This window comes from Pelmatolapia mariae, linkage group LG18 (genome assembly GCF_036321145.2).
Source record: "Pelmatolapia mariae isolate MD_Pm_ZW linkage group LG18, Pm_UMD_F_2, whole genome shotgun sequence".
NCBI lineage: Eukaryota > Metazoa > Chordata > Actinopteri > Cichliformes > Cichlidae > Pelmatolapia > Pelmatolapia mariae.
This window is the reverse complement of record NC_086243.1, coordinates 22,946,164-22,964,549: the sequence shown is the minus strand read 5'-3', so window position 1 is coordinate 22,964,549 and position 18,386 is coordinate 22,946,164. Positions and strand designations below refer to the sequence as shown.

The following is an 18,386-nucleotide window of genomic DNA, read 5'->3' as shown; positions in this document are numbered from 1 at the left end:
TAAAAAAAAAAAGCGATAGTGTTTAGAGTAAGCGCACACGGAGCGCAGATCGCTCCGTGTGGGGGGCAGCCCCTCACAGTTATGCCGTTAACGTCATTTTAACGAGATTAACGCTGACAACACCAGTTTAAGCAAAAAAGTGAAAAAGACAAAGAATGAATTTTAGATAAAGAAATACACCCTAAATCTCAGTAAAGAAAAAAACACTACTGCTTTCTTACTGTTTTATTTGTATATTAATTATGACAACAATAAATAACAATAAATAACCTTGTAGTCAGTAAAACTTTCATAAGTCAGCACAACCGTTTGCTGATGGTGAACGTATCAAATTCTATCTTGAAGACAAGAGGCAATAATCTGCTTTGTAAACAGTGAGATTGTACCGCGTTTGTCGAATGTAATGATGATCATTTGTTCTCTTTGTCTACAAATGATACAAAAAAACCATTTAAAAACCATTTTGAAACAAATGGATAACTCGAGTCAGAACTGCTACGATCACTACAGCGAAATGACAAGCGGTGAGAGAAAGAACTGCTCATCTTTGTTGCTTTGGCTCACTTCTCATCTCAAAAATAAATGAAATCTGACCGTCTCAGCGTCTGTTAACATTTTTAACTATTTTAGGACATTTAGGGAAATTACTCCTGTGTATCAGAACTAAACGGCACTCCAGTTTTAGCTGTTTTTTGTTTGTTTTTTTGCTGTTCTACAGCGGCTCACAGTTTGTTTTAGAACAGATTTTATGGATGACTTTTAGGGCCCTTCATGGCCTTGCTCTAGGCTATATCTCTATCCTCTGAGCACCATATGCACCAGCATGCACCCGGGGTCCTTGGGCAAAGCCGCTAACCTTGCCTGAGGAAATCATGTCAGTAGAGTCAGCCACTTCCTTTAAACCCATTTTTATGGGAAGGCTTTTTTATATGAATTTCCTTTGAGATGTCTTTTTATCTCCCACAGTTCACAATCTCTGACATTTTTACTACAATTTATTGGTCTTGGAGTTTATTTTATTCTGTCTAACTGTCAAAATCTCACTGAGCTCACAGGTGTAATGTGAGTACTGAACATACTGGAAGATATGTACAGAAAATGAGCGCCATGTCAGTGCAGAGGAAGATATCGGAGCATGTGAAAGTCAACAGACTACGGAAAGATGCAGAGGAATTTTTCACCTTTGACATCACAAATCAAAGCATTTGATGCAAATGTTTAATGAATTTGATGTTTAATTAAAATTTGTGGCCAAAAAATGGTGAGTGTAGTGTATACAGTACACTACGATACTGTGCAGCACTGTGTGGACAAGCAGGGTACACCTTGGACAGGCTTCCTTAAAAAAATATTAAAAGAACACTTTGAAAACACATCAGATCTCAAAAGGAAAACAATCATGCTGGATATCTACACTGATATGGACTGGGTAATGTGTAGGAATGTAAGGATGCTACATCACTTGTGAAGAAAATGATGCAGCAGGCAAAATTTCATTGCCGTAACTGAAAAATGGTACTCAGTAGTTTGTTTGGCCCCCACATTCATGTTTGCATGACTGACATGCGGGGGATCTCCTCCCAAATCTGAACTATCACTGAGCTCCAGGACAGTCTGAGGTGCAGAAACACAATGTCTCAGAGGTGTTCTACTGGATTTTAGTTAGGCAAGCATGGGGGGCAGTCAATGGTGTCAATACTTTTATCCTCCAGGAACTCTCTGCACACTGATCCCCTGCAGCAGTGTAGAGTCTGATGAGGATTTCATCCGGATACCTAATGGCAGTCAGGATGTCATTGCTAAACCTGTAGAGGTCTGTGTGTCCCTCCATGGATATATCTCCCCAACCATCACTGACCCACCACCAAACCGCACATGCTGAACGATTTTACAGGCTTTCTACAATTTCCCCAGATCTGTGACATGTGCTCAGGGTGAACATGTTCTCATTTGTGAAAAACACAGGGCACAGGTGGATCTGCCAATTCTGCTAGTCTATGGCAAATGTCACTTGGGCTCCATGGAGCCAGGCAGCGAAGAAAGGGCCCATTAGAGCACGTCAGGATTCATGTTTGGATTTCTTCATGTTCTATTGTGAGTTTGATCCTTTGTTATATTTTTGAATCTCTGGTTTTGGTGCCTATTTGATTCCTGTCCCAGGTGAGAACTTTCAGGTTGTGTTTGTCCTTTTCTCTTCATTATTCTAAACTCGTGTGTTCCTTTTGTGTAACAAATGAGTTTTCTGGTGTCTGTGTTAAGTTGGGGCGAAAAATAAAGAGAAAAAAACCAAAACAGTTTTTTTGTCACCTGTAGGTCAGAATTTCAACTTATCAACTCAAACTTCTGAGAAAATAACTTTCAATAAGATAATATCCCAAATTTTGACTTATTGACAGCAAAACAAAAAAAATTGGTTTTCGGTAGCATAAATAAACTTTCATAGATTGTTGTCTCCTGTGTGTTGCTTTGAGTTTTACCTCCTCCCCAGTGATTACCTAGTTTCTCTGCACCTGTGTATCATTTCCCCAGCTGTCTCCACTTCCCTGATTACCCTGTGTGTATAAATAGTCCTTCCCCTGAGTCACCGTTATACTGTCTGTGTGTTTCTTATGTTGCCTGGTTTGCTGCAAAGAGTTGGATTTTTGTATGGTACCTTTTTGGATTAAGTATTTCAATGTAATAAAATTTTGCATTTTAATCCTTCAATATACAAAAGATGGCAAATATAGCCTTTTGCAGTTTAACTGGTGTTGAGTGATTAAGGGAAGCTTAAATATCCACCGCTGAGACTTGTAAACGTGAAACTATCAGGAGAAACGAGCCAGAGCAGCTGAGGTAAAACTGTAAAATCATCTGACAGCGAGTCGACTTTGAGTCCTTGGGTAATGGAAAGCTAAAACCCGGAAAAATTCTTGGCAGTGGTCTTAAAAAAACTGCAGTCAGTTCAACTCAGCGAGCTCTGCTCTCTTTTGTGACAGTGTTTAAAAATAGGCAGTTTAAAGATGAGCAGCACTTCCTCATTGTCTCTGCAGAGGTGAAGAGATCCTTGTTTTTCTTTACATTCACTAAGAGGAGGAATGTTACGCGTTTATGCATCTTTGAGGGAGTTGATGTGCGCGCAAAGCTTCAGTGCGGGTCCCAGTTTAAGGTTCATGGTGCTGACCAGGTGATCCTCTGTGAGAAGCAGCAGAGCCTGCCCATCTATTTCCTGGGAGCGAAACTCCTCGGCTACATCAGCACCACCTGATGGAAAGAGAATCGGAGTGAGAGGTTTCTGCCACCATGCTGTGTGGACCATGTTCATTTTTATGTGTAAATAAAATTAGGCATCGGGTTGGATTTAAACAAGATCATTTTGTTCTTAACATCTGTCAGCATCAATTTGATACGCATAACATACACTCACTGGCCACTTCATTAGATATACCTTGCTAGTAAATGTTTGAACCCAGTTTTTATCTCCTGAACTGCCTTAAGGTTGCCTCGACTGATTCAAGAAAGTGCTGGAAACATTTATCAGGGATTTTGGTCCATATTCATATGATAGCATCACACAGTTGCTGCACATAAAGGGATGGACATGGTCAGCAACAACAATAACAGCAGCCTGAATTGGAGCCCGGATCAATCCATACTTTATTCCAAATTCCCTACCATCTAAAGCGAGACTCAGGAAATTTTCAGTCTTATTGTCTAATATTGGTCATTCTGTGTGACCTATAGCCTCGTTTTCCAGTTCTTGGCTGATAGATGTAGCACCCAGTGTGGTATTCTGCTGCCGAAGCCCATCTCCTTCAGTTTCAATGTGCCAACAGTGCCAAATGTAAAGTAAATCACATTTTTTGCTCAATCTGATGCTCAGCTTGAACTTAAGCAGGTTGCTGAAGATATTTGTGCTAACGAGCAGTTGAACAGGTGTACCTAATGAAGTGGCTGGTGGGTGTACACTGTGTGCAGTCACCCTTAATCAACCAGCACATGTCCACATGAAACTTTCATGCCTGCAAATCATATTTAACCTGTCAAAAACTGCGAGAGAGAAGCAAAACTCACCTTAAAGCAAACCATCACACCAAACTACAAACCGACACAGACGTGCTGCGAGGTCAGAGGTCGTACTGTTAATGTTTGCCATTTCTTTAGCGATAAAAGCTGTACCTCAGGAGTGTGAAAAAACGCATTACCTGGCAGTGTGCTGACGTAGGAAAACACTTGCTCCACGTTCCACTGAGACGGACAGCCGACGTCTTCTTCTGTGTCTGAAACGATGATCGTTTCTATGGTCCTCTGCTCCCTCACCCTCTCTTGCGCTCTCTCAGCCTGTTTTCGAAGCCTGGTCGTCATGGGAACGGGAGGTTCTTCCTCCTCTTCCTCCTCCTCGTGATGCTCATCTTCCTCTCTCGGTGAACTGTGTTGGGTCTCTTTGGAGCCAAATGACCTGTGAGCCTGAGAAGCACAAAGACACAAAAATTCACAGTGTATTTCAGAGCTGGACTTCATACAGTAACAAACAGAAACCAGGTGTTAGACCGTGTCTCAGGTGAAGTTTAATTCTTACCAGTCTCAAATAAATTTTAGTTATAGCTCATTGTAAGTATTGACTTTAAGCTGCAAACCTCATGGTTCGAGCTCGGTAGAATGTTTTAAGCATCAAATAAACATTTAAATGTCTTTTTAGAAATATTTCCAACCTGTTTCCACCAGAAAAAAATGTATGCATTACCACCTCTGGAGTCTATCAGCCTTCAAAAATCCATTTTTGTTACACCTAACTGCAATAATCATCAGCCTGTAAGTCTGTTCTTCATATTTTTGAATGAAGAGTGATTTAAAACAGCATATAACAGGGCAACATGCTTGAGATTTCTGCAGCATTAACATATATTTTTGCATGAGTCATTTTAATGTTTGTTTCCAGAGCTGATAGACATCTAAGAATCTGGCCACCTGCAAAGCCCATTCGGCTGTTTTCATTAGAGATCCCCATCTGCCAGCTGACCCGATCACCCCCGATATTCTGTCCAACATGCTGGTTTGTTTACGAATGTGAAGCTGTGGATCGTTTTGTGTCTGCAGTGTGTTTGTGTTGAAAAGAAGTTACAAAAGAGATGACCAAGATGACATATGTTTTTCTTTTTTTCTTTTTGGATTGCGAGAATAAGTTGACAAGATGCAGACGATGTCGTTTTTACTAACTGTCACCTCACAGCAAAGAGAGGCAAACCCAACACAACTACCAATAAAGTCCTTCTGGTAGAAAAGTGCATTTAGTAAAACCTCCAAAGCTGTTGTTCTTTAAACAAACAGGCTTGCCTTTGTTTGTCATGTGAACATAGTTAGTCATTTACTGTTTGCCAAACCTGCACACAAACACTTAACTGATGAGTGTTTCAGGAAAGCCAGGGGCGTAATTTCCAGGGGGGTTAGGGGGGGTATGATAATGACAATAATCAGACCCAGCCAATATAACCCCCCCCAATAAAATTAGGAATTATCTTGCATAAATAGGCTGTTGATTTTCTTTACTCATTTCTGTTATTACCAGCAAAATAGTTGCATGTTTCTGGGAATTTACCCAGATTTATTTATTTATTTAGACAGAGATCCTGACCCCCCAATGTTCAGCACAAAGTTACACCCATGAGGAAAGCTGCAGAAAGCTGGATATATGTCGTTTTAACCCTAGAACATTAACGTGGAGTTTTAGTGACTGCACAGCTCCAAACCTCCTCTGATTAACATCAGGATAAAAACTGTTCATGTCATCCATTTCAATGGCTGAGCAGCTCCTGCAGGTAACCCAGTTTTTTTTTTTTGTCCATACAGTTTATACATGCATGCATCAGGCCGACGATACTACTGACCTGCATCACGAAGTGCTCTCTGGAGGCTCCGTTGACTCGGCTGGGGGGTCGTCCTCTCCTTCCCACGGGCCTGTGAACCAGGCGACCTGCACGCAGCACCGTGATACGCTTGGTGCAGCTCACACTGAACCTGAACAAAAAGAGCCGTGAAATGTTAGATTAACCCTTAGAGGATCCTGGGGACGTGTTGGGCCATTCCATTTTTTTAATGGTAATTTTGGCGGTGCTGATATTAATTTTATCCTCAGGCCAAAAAATGCCCCATTGAAAATCATTGAAAATACAACTTTTGATCCCACATTTATCTTGGTATAAAGTAAATTTATCATTTTTATATTTGTCCACCAGGTGGCGCTAGTTTTTTTAATTATTTTTTTTACCATTCACAGAACGCAGAAAGATTTCATACTTTTTTCTGTTTTCTGCAAAAGTGCCTTGCTGCTGAAATGATAAGTGTGTGTCCTACTGATGTTGGATGATGGTGTGTGTGTGTGTGCATGTGTGTGCGATGTCCACCTTCAAGTCTGTTCTCTTAGAAGGCCACACTCGGTCTTATGAACTAATTCGATAACAGTGAATGATGAGTACCCTTTCAGAGCTTCAACAATATCTCAGCAGCAGGAACCAAAACAAAATTGGACTTTATTTTGGTTCTCACTCAAGTAGTTTATGCATCTGCACGGCAGCCACAGTTAGAAGTATAAGCAGTAGTGCAGGAGAAGTCATTTTGGAGATGGCAAGACTTTACAGCACACACAGGCTCTGGAAGTGATCGTGAACCATGAGAGTTAAGATGGCGTCATCCTCCTCTGAGGACTCTGAGGCTGACATGGAGGAGGCCTCAGAGGTAGAAATGGACCAGCTGGAGTCCAGCTCTGACTCATTTGAAGGTGAGAGTGGAAAGGAGGTGGTTGAAGCAGTGACAGGATAGACTCCTCAATCTCTCCTCCATCTTGATCAACCCCATATTTTGGTCCCCCACAAAGACTGCAACGCTCTGCTACGCCCCAGCAGCCAGAGGTTTGATCCCTGGACCTACACACTATCCCACCAGCTATGCACTGCTGCTGGATGCAATCCTGCAGCAAACTGTGGCCCTGACAAACCTGCATGGAAAACACTCAGTGGCTTATGTGGACTCATGTAAAGGCAGTGTGACTTTTGCACAGATGGAAAGAGAAAAGCTGGCAGTCTCGATATCAGCTGGAGTCCCTCGTCTTTAAAGGGTTAAAACCCAAAAACTATAATTAATTTTTGATATTTATATTTCAGGCTGATGTAGTTTAAAAGGCTGAATCATTTAAAGTGGAAAAATATTATGTAGTAATATTTTTACAGCAGTTTATGGGAATTTTTGTCCTTAGGGTAAAAAGAGTGAGGATTTTTAAGGGTCATTTAAGAGTAAATAAATGCTCTAAGGAGCTTGGAAGGAAATGCGTCTGGACTTCTTTCGGTTTTTTGAAAACTATGATGACCTGGATGACAGATAACCTTCACAGATGGTTAATAAGTGCATTCATCCCTAATGTTATTATATCACATCATCCTTGAAGTCTGGGAAAGGTAACATCGGGAGATCGGGTAACATGGAGACTCAGGGGGAAACCTGGGAGTGATTATCTACTCGCGTCAGCGGGGCTGCAGATGTCAGATGATGTAATTCAACTTTACTGACACAGACTGTAATTTTCTGTAGTTTCTGTGGAAGAAAAAAGTGCTTTGTTGTTAAAGCCGACAGTTCGTGAGTGTTGCTCATGTTTTCCACAGACTCTAAGACAGTGTGGTGAACCTCAGCCGAATGACACACGCCAACTCTGAAAACAACAAAATAAAAAGATTCAAAATAATGAATCATCATTGTGCTCAGGGACAAAGATCAACTTTTCATAACAAACCATAAAATATTAAAATTTACACAGACTTTGTATTATGCATCGGCCCTGTGTTGTGAAAGGCTGATTCTTGGATTTTTCTTGCCATCATAAATTCTTGTTTTGTATTTCTTTTTAACGCACCCCTTGTGTTCCTCTTGTGAGTGCTTCTTCCAGCGTACTTCCTGTTTTATTTTGAAGGTGAGATCCTCATGTGGTTTTCCACTACTACTACTTCCTTTTACTTCCCATCTTTGCTCTTTTAATTTCTGATTTAGGTTACCTGTTCCCTAAGTCTGCATGTCTTAACCCCTTTTTTATTTCATAGTTTGCAAGTGCCCAATGCATCTGCTCCATCTCTTCACATTATTTTCTCCCATCGCTGATGGGAGAGGAGGAGGTGAGGAAGAGACATGAGAACAAATGAGCTGAGGGAGCAGGCACTTAGAAAATTGAGTCATCCTCACAAATGTCACACCTCATTTTAAAGTGATGCCAATGAAATGTGTCATTTTTGTTCTAGCAGACCCACAGCTGGATTTTATGACATCAGACATAACTGTGCTCATCACAATTTTTAAAAAAATAAATAAATAAATAACTAGAATTACTTTAGTTTAAAACATGGTCCTTTTTTGTGCAGGGCAGAAACTTTGATCATGTTAAATAACATGAAAAAAGGATGACTTGTTTAAAAAGAGTCCTCCTCCCACTATGACTTGTATATTCCAGCTGTTTGTCACAACTCTTTAATATGCTAAAGGTAAATAAATGCATCCACAATGGACACGGATGTGCATACTCAATTATAGCTAAAGCCTCCACTCTCCTCAGTCCTCCTGATATATTTTAGGAATTGAGATTTCCTTCAACATGGTGAACTGAGATTGATTTCATGGTCACGGGCAGCAGGATGGAGGTGATGAAGCGCCTGTTTTTTCATGCTGGAGGACCACTGAGCTTACGTGATGGTGAGGTGTCTGCCTTCAGGTACAAAAATTGGTCTGATTTTAGTGAAAGTCACACACGATGACCATAATGATGGGTCTTTGCCTGAGCTGTGCTCACGTTGCTCATATTGGTCGTTTTACTGCCACTTTTCCATTCTGCACTTCCCAGATTACAATAACCTGTGAGTTGTGATGCATCATGAACCAAAGGAGCTACTAGATGATTAAGGTTTTGTTTTTGTTTTGTTGTTTTTTTTTGTTTCAGCTGCTTCAGTGTCATTCTTTATGTTGGCGATTGAACTGTCTTTTGGCCTGGTTGTCTGTGTTGGTTATAGGTTAAAACCCCTTCTTTTTTTTTCTTTTTTTTGTGGCAGCAGTTTTTAGCATATTTTTATAAGTTTTCCCAGCAGAACTCTCACCTGGATCTCATGTTGTTAGTCTGAACGTCAGATATATCATCCAGTCATCCCCACAAAAGGTTCCCAGGGTTAAGGTAATTTGTTTTTGTTTGTTTTTTAAAACAGCACTGTAGCCTAACAGAACCAAAACATTAATTGTTTTGGAGCTATTTTCATCAGTGGATTAATTCCTATTTCAGTCCCTGCTGAGTATTTACTGTATGATGTACACTCACATAGCACATATATTTGTGCTAACTGGTCGTTAGCACAAATATTTAATCAGCCTATCACACTGCAGAATGGCCAGACTGTTTCAAGTTGATAGCAAGGCAACAACTCAGATAGCCATTAACAACGCATTATAACCAAGGTATGCAGACGTAAAACCTTGAATCAGATGGGCTACAGTAGCAGGAGACCACAGTGGATACCACAGTGGATGCCACTCCTGTCAGCTAAGAACAAGACACTAAGGCTCTAGTTCACAGGAGCTCACCAAAACTTGCAATAGATGATTTTAAAACTATTGCTCGTTCTTGATTTTCTTGGTACACTTTGGGCCTCTTGTACCGACTGAGCACCATTAAAACACCACAGCCTACCTGAGCTGCGGACTATGTCTATCCCATTATGACTATAGTGTAACAATCTAATAATAGCTTCTTTCAGCAAGATAACAACAAAACCGCAAAGCTCAAATCATCTCAAACTGGTTTCTTTAACATGACAATGACTTCACTGTAAATGCCCTCCACAGTCACCAAATCTCAGTCTAGTAGAGCACCTTTGAGATGTGGTGCAATAAGCAAAGCTTATGAGCTTATGGCTGATGAGCGTCTCGTAATAACCTACAGTTTGTTCATGTTAACAGAGTGAATCACTGAAACTATGTTTCTTTTGTAATAAATAATTACACTAGAGGACAAAACTTAGTACGCTGTGTAAATGTTTTATTTACCTTCTGACACACGACATGGAGCAGAAGCGTTTGGAGCGCAGAAATGTGCGAGCGTAGCCGCTGCTTCCACAGTATTCACACTGCAACACGTCTGGCACACTCTCCCCGAGCTCTGCAACTTCAGAGGACCAGCTGTTAGTCATGCATGTTCACACACACACACACACACACACACACACACACACACACACACACACACACACACACACACACACACACACACACCTTCTCCTGTAGGGCCATCATTTTCCATCTCAGAGTCAGATGAATCTGACTGGTCAGCATCCAGAGGACTGTCGTCTGCTGCGTCCCCATTGGTCGGTACGTCCTGGGGTTCTGGAAGGGAAGCCTGCTGCTCCGATAACAGTGATGACTGACTCACCTGCATTGAATAGCACATTCAAAAATTGAAAACCTTACACCAATTTTTTTAACCCAAATGGCAGAAAAAAAGAAAAAAAAAGAAAAAAGTTTTAATTCATTGAAACAAGCTTTCATACAACTAACGTCCTGCACAACGATAACACTGCATGGTGACAGATTACAAGTTGGCACTGACCAGATCCTCTCACTATAGTCCTAACTAGTTGCATCAAGCTTCCTTGTAAAAAGACACCTTCTGCATAAATGAGCCATGCCAGCAGCTTTGATAAAGTGACAGACATCATTTGTTGACTGTAGAGCATCACCAGTGTTATAATGTAAAGACAGTGATGCACTGACATATTTCATTTGTCATATTTACATATGTTTATAATATTTAAATTAGACATTTACTTAAGTTTTAAATGCCCGGAAAAGTTTTATTCCACCTTCCTCTCCTCACCTGCTCCAGAAATATTTTAATTTTGTTTATACACACATAATTAAATAATTGATTAAAGCTGATTTTAAGTGCTTTTGTAGTGCTTCCCCATAATCAGCAGTGAACTTTCTGCAAAGGGCACCTCCACATACCGGGAACGGCTCCAGGCCCTCTTTGATGACAAAGCCCTCCACGAGGTGTGTGAGGACGTGGGTTGACCTCTTGGGGCTTCCCGGGAGGCTTGCAGGGGCAGAAGGAGGCTGGCTGGGGACTTTTGCTGAAGCAGGGAGGAGGGGAGGAGGTAAAGGAGAAGGTGGTGGAGGAGGAGGGTTGTTGGTGCCACTGTTGCCACTATTGTCAGTGGTCGTGAGCTGGGAGGACTCCTCCACTGGAGGACTCCGCCAGTGGCTGGGGGTGATGGAGGATGAACCCGTCACTGCTACACAATAAAAAGCATAAAGAGTGAGGGGTGAGGGGGGGTCTCACGGAGGCAGGTTATCCTGTTAACTGAATAATTCTGTACCTGAACCATCTTGCTTGGGTGGTGTAGCGGTCCCGTCTTGTTCTGAACTTGGAGGATCTTTCCTCTCCTCTGAGCTCAGACTGTTCACGTTGCACTTTTGCCCCAACTGAAAATCAAACCAAAACAAAACCTCATTCAAACCAACTCATAATCTACTCAGGAGCTCTTCAAAGCAGGACATGCTGACTCACGGGTGGAGTTTCGTTGTGTTTGACTGGATGCACTTTCAGATCAACAGCCACCGTCTGAGGAGGTGGCAGGTTCTGGTAGGGCATCTGGACCAGAGCCTCCGCCACAGGCAGTTCCCGCTCCGTTAGCAGTACCTGTCCTGACTGGACAGCCAAAGCCCGGACTGAGTGCAGGGACACCCTGTGAAGGGAGGCCGGGGGGTTCTGGGGCAGCCTGGGGAGAATGAGAGGAGGAGGAGGAGGCGGAGGCTGCTGGCTCTGTGGGAATGAGGTCCGACGCTGTGGCGCAGCCACCAGAGGAGGTGGCTGAGGCTGAACGGCAGCAGCTGGGACTGAAGTCTGAGGTGATGATGCAAGCACGCTGGTGACTAATGGGGAGGAAGAAGAAGACAGGGCTTGGGGCTCGTTTCGTAGTTGTGAGTGGGTGCTGGAGGCGGTTAGTCTTTTAACCGACAGAGGAAGAGGATTGGAGTGGGTATCTCGGGGTGCTACTCTGAGGGCAATTGGATGCAGCTGTCTGCTGCTGGGAGCCCCTCCTGTGGCCTGCTGGACGATGAGCTGGTGGTGCGCCACCTGCTGGCCTACTGGACAGGACAACTGCTGCTTGACTAGAGTGTGGGTTTGCACTGGAGGGTAGGCTGCAGAGGGAGCATGAGGAACATAATAACCAGCAGGTGAGCTGTCACTAAAAACTTAACCTGACAAAAGAAGCAAACACCTGCATTACATGAACATCAGTATGCTTGCTGCATGGCTTGTATCAAACCAAAACCAAGTGTCCACCCTAAGTTTGTCTCTGGCCTCTTACACTTGCAGTTATCTCAAACCGTGGAAGACACAAACTCACCTGGGGTTATAATCTGGGATCCTGACACCAACGGGGTGGCATCAGATGGCGCTGTTTCTGTTGAGCCATCAGTCACTTGGGTGCTCTTCAGCCCACAGACTGGAGTCTTGGACAAAGAGGTGGCTGCAGGCAGGGCCTGGGACTCGGTGGAAGGCTTTAAGATGACGCTGTGGGCTGTAGCCAGAGCTCCCGGCAAATGGGTACGCAGAGCCAGATTCTGCAGCGAATATTAGAGGTTGACAGTTAGTCTTCGCAGTTATTAAAAGTTTCTGGTCATGGAGTAAAGAGCTAGTGCTGTATCTTGTCCTAACACACTGACATCACGTAAATAAATACAGAAATAGTGGACCTATTCTGCTGTTCCTTATATTATGATCTAAATAATGTATGCAATGTTGAAAAAAAAAAGAAAAACACAACCCGCTTTGCTCTTTATGATGTCAAAGAGGGGAGGGAGGGATATCCTTAATGATGAGATCAAGAGGGGCAGCAAATCAGAAGAAAGTAACCTTAAAGCTGTGAGGTGCAAACCTTTATCAGTACCTGGCTCACAGGGAGGGTGGAGAGCATCACCCAGGCCCAGTATGAAGCAAATAAGGACTATTTTTGAACTAAATCCAGCAAAGCTACTGCAAAAGAGTCCAAGAACAATAACATGGAGCCTGAAATGAGCGTAATAGGTCCACTGTATGTTCTGTAACAGCCTGAGGCACATAATTGTGCAGCGCTGTGGCATGATTGTACCTGAGAGGAGGTAGGTAATGAGGAGCAGGAGGTCACAGTGGGGAGGTCTGACTGAATTGCAGCTACTGTGGCTGCAGGAGTTAGAATCAGCTGGCAAGGATAGAAGCAACAGGGAAGCTCAGACGCCACGTTGGTTAAAAATCAGCCAGAAAAAGTTGCTCATGCAGTCAAAATGGCAACACAGTAAAGCAGCATGAATGCAGCTCGAGATCAAAGATGAAAAGGTTTCTACCATCTGAGTTCGAAGGTACATCTGAGCTTGGTTACAGCTGGCAGGTCTGTTTCCTAGAAGCATGGCCTGCTGAGATATTGTGGCTGCGCTGGCAGTGGATGTCTGAGTTCGACCAATCAGCCTTGCGGTCACTGGAGATGCTGGTAAAGTTATCTGGATGAGGGGCGGCATGATGAAAGCTGTGACAAAAACTAAATATGCTCAGGTGTGTATTTGTGCTCAGAGTGAGAACACACTTAAGCGCTTACCGAGTTTTGGGAAACACCCGCAGCCTGAACCAAACTGCCTGTAGAAGAAGAAGGTGACCTCTGACAGACTGAAGCCTGAAAAGCAGTGAGAACACGTTTTACTTTCCACTCTTGATCCTCACACAGACACACAGCACATAGACAGACACCACCCGACCTGCTGGATGGCGGCCAGACTCTGCAGATGTGCGGGATGCTGGTGCTGCTGCAGGGCTGCTGTCTGCAGCATGAAGTGCTGCTGCTGGGCTGCGTACATCTGATGCAAGTACTGGGCCGCCATACTCTGAGGTCTGTGCATGGCATGCTGGATCACCTGTTGGATCACACGATACATTACAAGGCTATTCATCTACTTTAACAACAAAATCTAATCACCTGTTCAAATACACTATATTGCCAAATGTATTCACCCGTCTGCCTTCACACACATATGAACTTTAGTGACTCCCATTCTAAATCTATAGGGTTTATTATGATGGGAATTTTTGGCGATTTTTCCTGAAATGTAGTTGTGAGGTCAGACACTAATGCTGGACAGTCAGATTGCCAGAAGGAGAAGACTTCTCCACTGCTTTAGAGTCCAGTGGTGGCGTGCTTTACACCACCACATAAGACACTTTGTATTGTGCTTGGTGATGTAAGACTTGAATGCAGCTGCCATGGAAACCCATTCAATGAAACTCTCTACACACTGCTATTGAGCTGCTCTGAAGGCCGCATGAAGTTTGTGGCCTTCAGATTTTACTGAAGGTCACAAACTTTGTTATAATACCACTAACGGTTGAGTGTGGAATATTTAGTGATGAGGAAATTTCATGAGCGGACTGGAGCTACCTGATCTTGCACAAATGTTTGTAGAAGTAGTCTGGATGCCAGGTGTTGGATTTTATACACCTGTGGCCATGAAAGTGATTAGAACAGGTGAATTCAATGATTTGAATGGGTGAGTGAATATTTTTGACAATATAGTGTATATACTATGATGCATAATTACTGCTATTGTTTATTCTCTGGACTGTCTCGTAAAAGTAATACCTGATAGCTTGACAAACGACAGTCAAAAGACAATTAATATTCAGTATATCAATATGATAAATGCATACTGAGGTTAGTGGTACTGTTCATTACTTGGATCACCTTTAAATCAAGTCCTCTGTGTGCACTTTACAGAAATACTAGGTACTGCCTACAACGTTGACTGTGTGTTTTAAAAATTAAACAGTTATAGGTATTTTCCACAGCTTGGACTTTTTGCCTGTCAAGCACACCGTGCGTAGGGACTGTAAGCAGCTTCCTGTCTATTACCCCGACTCTTTACCTGTGAAGTGAAACTAAGACTTTCTAAACGAGCCACACACATATCGGTCGCAGGTGCAGTCTATTACCTGGACTGCTTGTCTGTCTGGTGGGATGATGCTGAGGGAAGTAGAGGGCGGCTGGGCGCTGGAACTGGGTGTTGCCATGGTGACGACAGATGATGATGATGTAGTGGTTACCGCCTGTCTGTCTCCTGGGCTCCGTCTGTCCATGTCCCAGATTACACACAGAATCAATATCAGGAAATCTGTGGAGATAAAAACAAAAAAAGGACATGCATTAACATGTGCAACTTTCTCTGATTCATGTGTAAATGCTTTCAGTTAAGATGCTTTCAGTCCAGGCAAAAAAAACCCTAACAGACAGGAGCTGGTGTAGAAAAATCATTTTCTATGTGAAAATATTCCCACTATTTTCAGGTTTCTTCCTGTTAAAAGGGAGTTTTTCCTTCCCACTGTTGCAAAGTGCTTGCTTTGACAGGTTGCTTGTTTTTTGTTGTATTTATTTATTCTTTTTTTGTTTTGTTTTGTTTTAAATACTGTTGTGTTTTTACCTTATAGCACCAGCGCTTTGAGGTGACTGTTCAGGGTGCGGGACTAGAAAATAAGCCTGAATTGAATATATTTTAATGTGTCAAAACTGAACCCTTCCCTCTTGTCTTTATTTTTTTATGACTTGCAGTGGAGTGACAGGTTTTAAATGACTCCACTTTCTTTTAAGAAAGTCAAATATAATTTTAAATCATTTATGGCAGTTTTACTTCAAGAAACATTTTAATTAAATTAAAAAAAACCTCACACAAATAATAGATGTCATAGATACCCTACCTCACAGGGAGCTTTGATCTTCTTGAATTAAAAATGAAATAGAATAAAATAAAACCAGGTGAACAAAACTAAACTTGGACTTTTGAAATAGAAACATATAATTCTGACACTTATTAAATTAGGTGAATTTACAATAACAGAACAATAGAGTTGATAACAGTAATATTTAACATTATCACCAAGAGCCCCTGAACCTGCGTTTAAATAGAAATACTTCACATAATTAAGTTTTTAAAATCTTGTGTGAGGTGGGGTGGCACGCACACCTCTGTAATAATTTAAGAGCATTTTAACAACAACAACAACAATAATATTAATAATAATACAGTAGCGTGGGTTGGATAAATCACGCCTGTAGCCGCAGAATATTGATTATTTTTTCCTGATTGATCTTCGCTGTAGATTAGTAAACGCGTGCAGGATTTCCTCGACAAAAACCCTGAACCATCGCATAATCCTGATATTTAATGTCCAGTCTGTGAACCTTCACAGACTACATCCAGCACATCTGGATGACACCCCCCCGCCGCTCTGCCCCTCACCGCTCACACTGCGCATTATGCATGCACAACCATCCACCTCTTGTCGGCGATACTTGCCTGGTTTTGGCAGACATGGGCCATCAGGAGCTGACCATATCCCGACACACTGTCCCAGTCATGAAGCCCTCTGATGCGTCAGCGCTGCTTAAAATGGTGATTTAAAAAAAAATCATGCGGTGTGCTGCGAAGCAGGCAGCATATGATGATAAATAAAAAAAAGCTTCGGCACAGCACCGCTCGCAGTGCGGGAGGACCCTCCACAGCCACAGAGGAGAGAAGAGGCGATGTCTGATGATCAATCGCTTTTTGTTTTAGAATGAATGAATTTAAATTGTAGGCTCGTGATAAGATGTGTTGTCCCCCTGTTTATCACTAATATCGCTGTCATGTCACATGACCACGTGGTCTCATGAATTCATTGTTCTGTCACTCAGTAATATATGATGTTCAGATGAGTATGTGCTGCAAATTCGTGTCCTGTGAGTAAAACAAAGTCAGTTTTCTTCTTTTTAAGTGGAGTTGGCTCACTTTTTACTTTTTTAATGAAGACAAGCGGTCATGGTCCTTTGTCTGGGGACAAAGGTTCGCGTTCTCTGGATGTTGTATTTTTCTTTTTTAAGCTTGATTTCGCTGCATTTGAGTCCTAGTTTATTGTTTGGTTTCTCGTGTTATTTGTCACTCCTCCCTCCAGTCCTCCGTATCTGTTGTTTCATCATTTGAGTCTTGTATTTTAAAATTGCTTGAAAGCTATATATTCGTAGTAGGTTCTTGCTTTATTAGTTGAAGAATTGTTACCAGCTGACGAACATGAACATTTCTCTGGACTGTACAAGTCTAACAACCTTGAAAGACTGACATGTTATAATAAGTTATAATATGTCAGTCTTTAAGAGCACAGACTGAAGATACAATTATCTCAGTTCAGTTTTTCAGACATGGTGAAGTGAAACGTTTAAACTTTGAGGAGGTAAAAACAAAACAAAACAAAACAAAACAAAACAACAAAACAAACTATGACTAAATCTCCTGACAGAGGACATCGCCAATTTCAAATCCCCAGGATCAAAGAGGATGCTAACACACATGCGCAGAGCAAAAATGGCAGATCTCACTTGTTTCTGGTCCATTTTTCTATCCTGCAAAAGTCATTGAGAAAAAACTGCAGAGCTTTTGAAAGCTTGAAAATAAGAAAGGAGGCAACTGGACTTTTTGGGGTTTGCAAAGGTGTTTCGCCTCTCACCCAAGAGGCTTCTTCACGTTTTGCAGGAGGTTTTTTCCTGGTAAGAATGGAGGTTTTCCTTCCCACTGTCGCCAAGTGCTTACTAGGCGGTCATCTGTCTCTTGGGGTCTTTATAGGGTCTTTAAAGCCCCTTGAGGCGACTGTTATTGTGAATTGGCGCTATATGAATAAAACGGAACTGAATAAAAAACAAATTGTGGAGTCTCACCATCCGTATTCTTCAGTCCTGTCATCTTTGTCAAAGTAGCTTCATTTCCTGTAATGACTGACCCCCTCCCCCAGGACCCAAAATCATCCCGGAACTCAATATAACTGAACAAGCTATTCAACCCAGCTTTTTTAAGAAATCCCAAGCTCAGTTTCAGGGAGTTCGTGAACCCGACCTCCAGTCTACATATGTAGGCCTACTGATGTGTACCCACATGCGTGAAAGAAGCATACTACTAATAATGACACACACCCTCGGAGGTTGGTGCAAATCGTGGCTCACACAGAGACGTCACGGTTTTTCCCAAACTTTATCTGTATTTAGTAAAGATTACTTTGTTATGGTTAGGATATTTAAAATAAAATCAAGTTCACTTTGTTACAAACAGAGGGTGATTTGGGTTAAAATAAATATCCTTTTAAAGCTCCGTTTTACACGGTTGCTATGGTGACGACTCCCGTAATACTGTGTTGGGAGGAGACACGAAATTTACGTCCTACTGAAATACAGTCAGGCTACTTATACACCTAGAAATGTGATATTTTGCGTCAGAATAGAGTTTATTTTACTGTGATTAGATTTGGTCACGGCCGGCTCTCATACCGTGACTAAATCTCAAAC

The 18,386-nt window shown here is 42.2% G+C and overlaps 1 protein-coding gene across 4 annotated transcripts; it reads right to left on the bottom strand.

The window, feature by feature from the left end:
- Positions 1–255: 255 nt before the first annotated feature.
- phc3 (polyhomeotic homolog 3 (Drosophila)) lies at positions 256–16,461 on the bottom strand. Of its 4 annotated transcripts, none has more exons than XM_063462636.1 (15): positions 16,375–16,461; positions 15,017–15,195; positions 13,789–13,944; positions 13,632–13,706; positions 13,384–13,536; positions 13,152–13,241; positions 12,408–12,624; positions 11,564–12,198; positions 11,373–11,478; positions 11,002–11,288; positions 10,270–10,426; positions 10,045–10,162; positions 5,865–5,994; positions 4,185–4,446; positions 256–3,243 (listed from the first exon to the last, which is right to left on the bottom strand). In XM_063462636.1, the coding sequence occupies exons 2-15, from the start codon at positions 15,158–15,160 to the stop codon at positions 3,089–3,091; spliced, it is 2,685 nt and encodes an 894-aa protein (XP_063318706.1). In that variant the 5' UTR covers positions 15,161–15,195; positions 16,375–16,461; the 3' UTR covers positions 256–3,088. The 4 variants fall into 4 exon arrangements, with proteins under 4 accessions (XP_063318706.1, XP_063318707.1, XP_063318709.1 ...); XM_063462637.1 differs by having other exon boundaries at positions 10,045–10,156; XM_063462639.1 differs by having other exon boundaries at positions 11,564–11,928.
- Between the last annotated feature and the right edge of the window lie 1,925 nt (positions 16,462–18,386).

What these genes read in the sequence shown, in the direction of transcription:
- phc3 (XM_063462636.1), bottom strand. Translation starts at nt 15,160, where the DNA reads ATGGACAGACGGAGCCCAGGAGACAGACAGGCGGTAACCACTACATCA. An exon ending in CATTACCTACCTCCTCTCAG is followed by an intron (nt 12,625 to 13,151) that starts GTACAATCATGC and finishes TATTCGCTGCAG; the next exon opens with AATCTGGCTCTGCGTACCCA. An exon ending in AGGGCCTGGAGCCGTTCCCG is followed by an intron (nt 10,427 to 11,001) that starts GTATGTGGAGGT and finishes TATTCAATGCAG; the next exon opens with GTGAGTCAGTCATCACTGTT.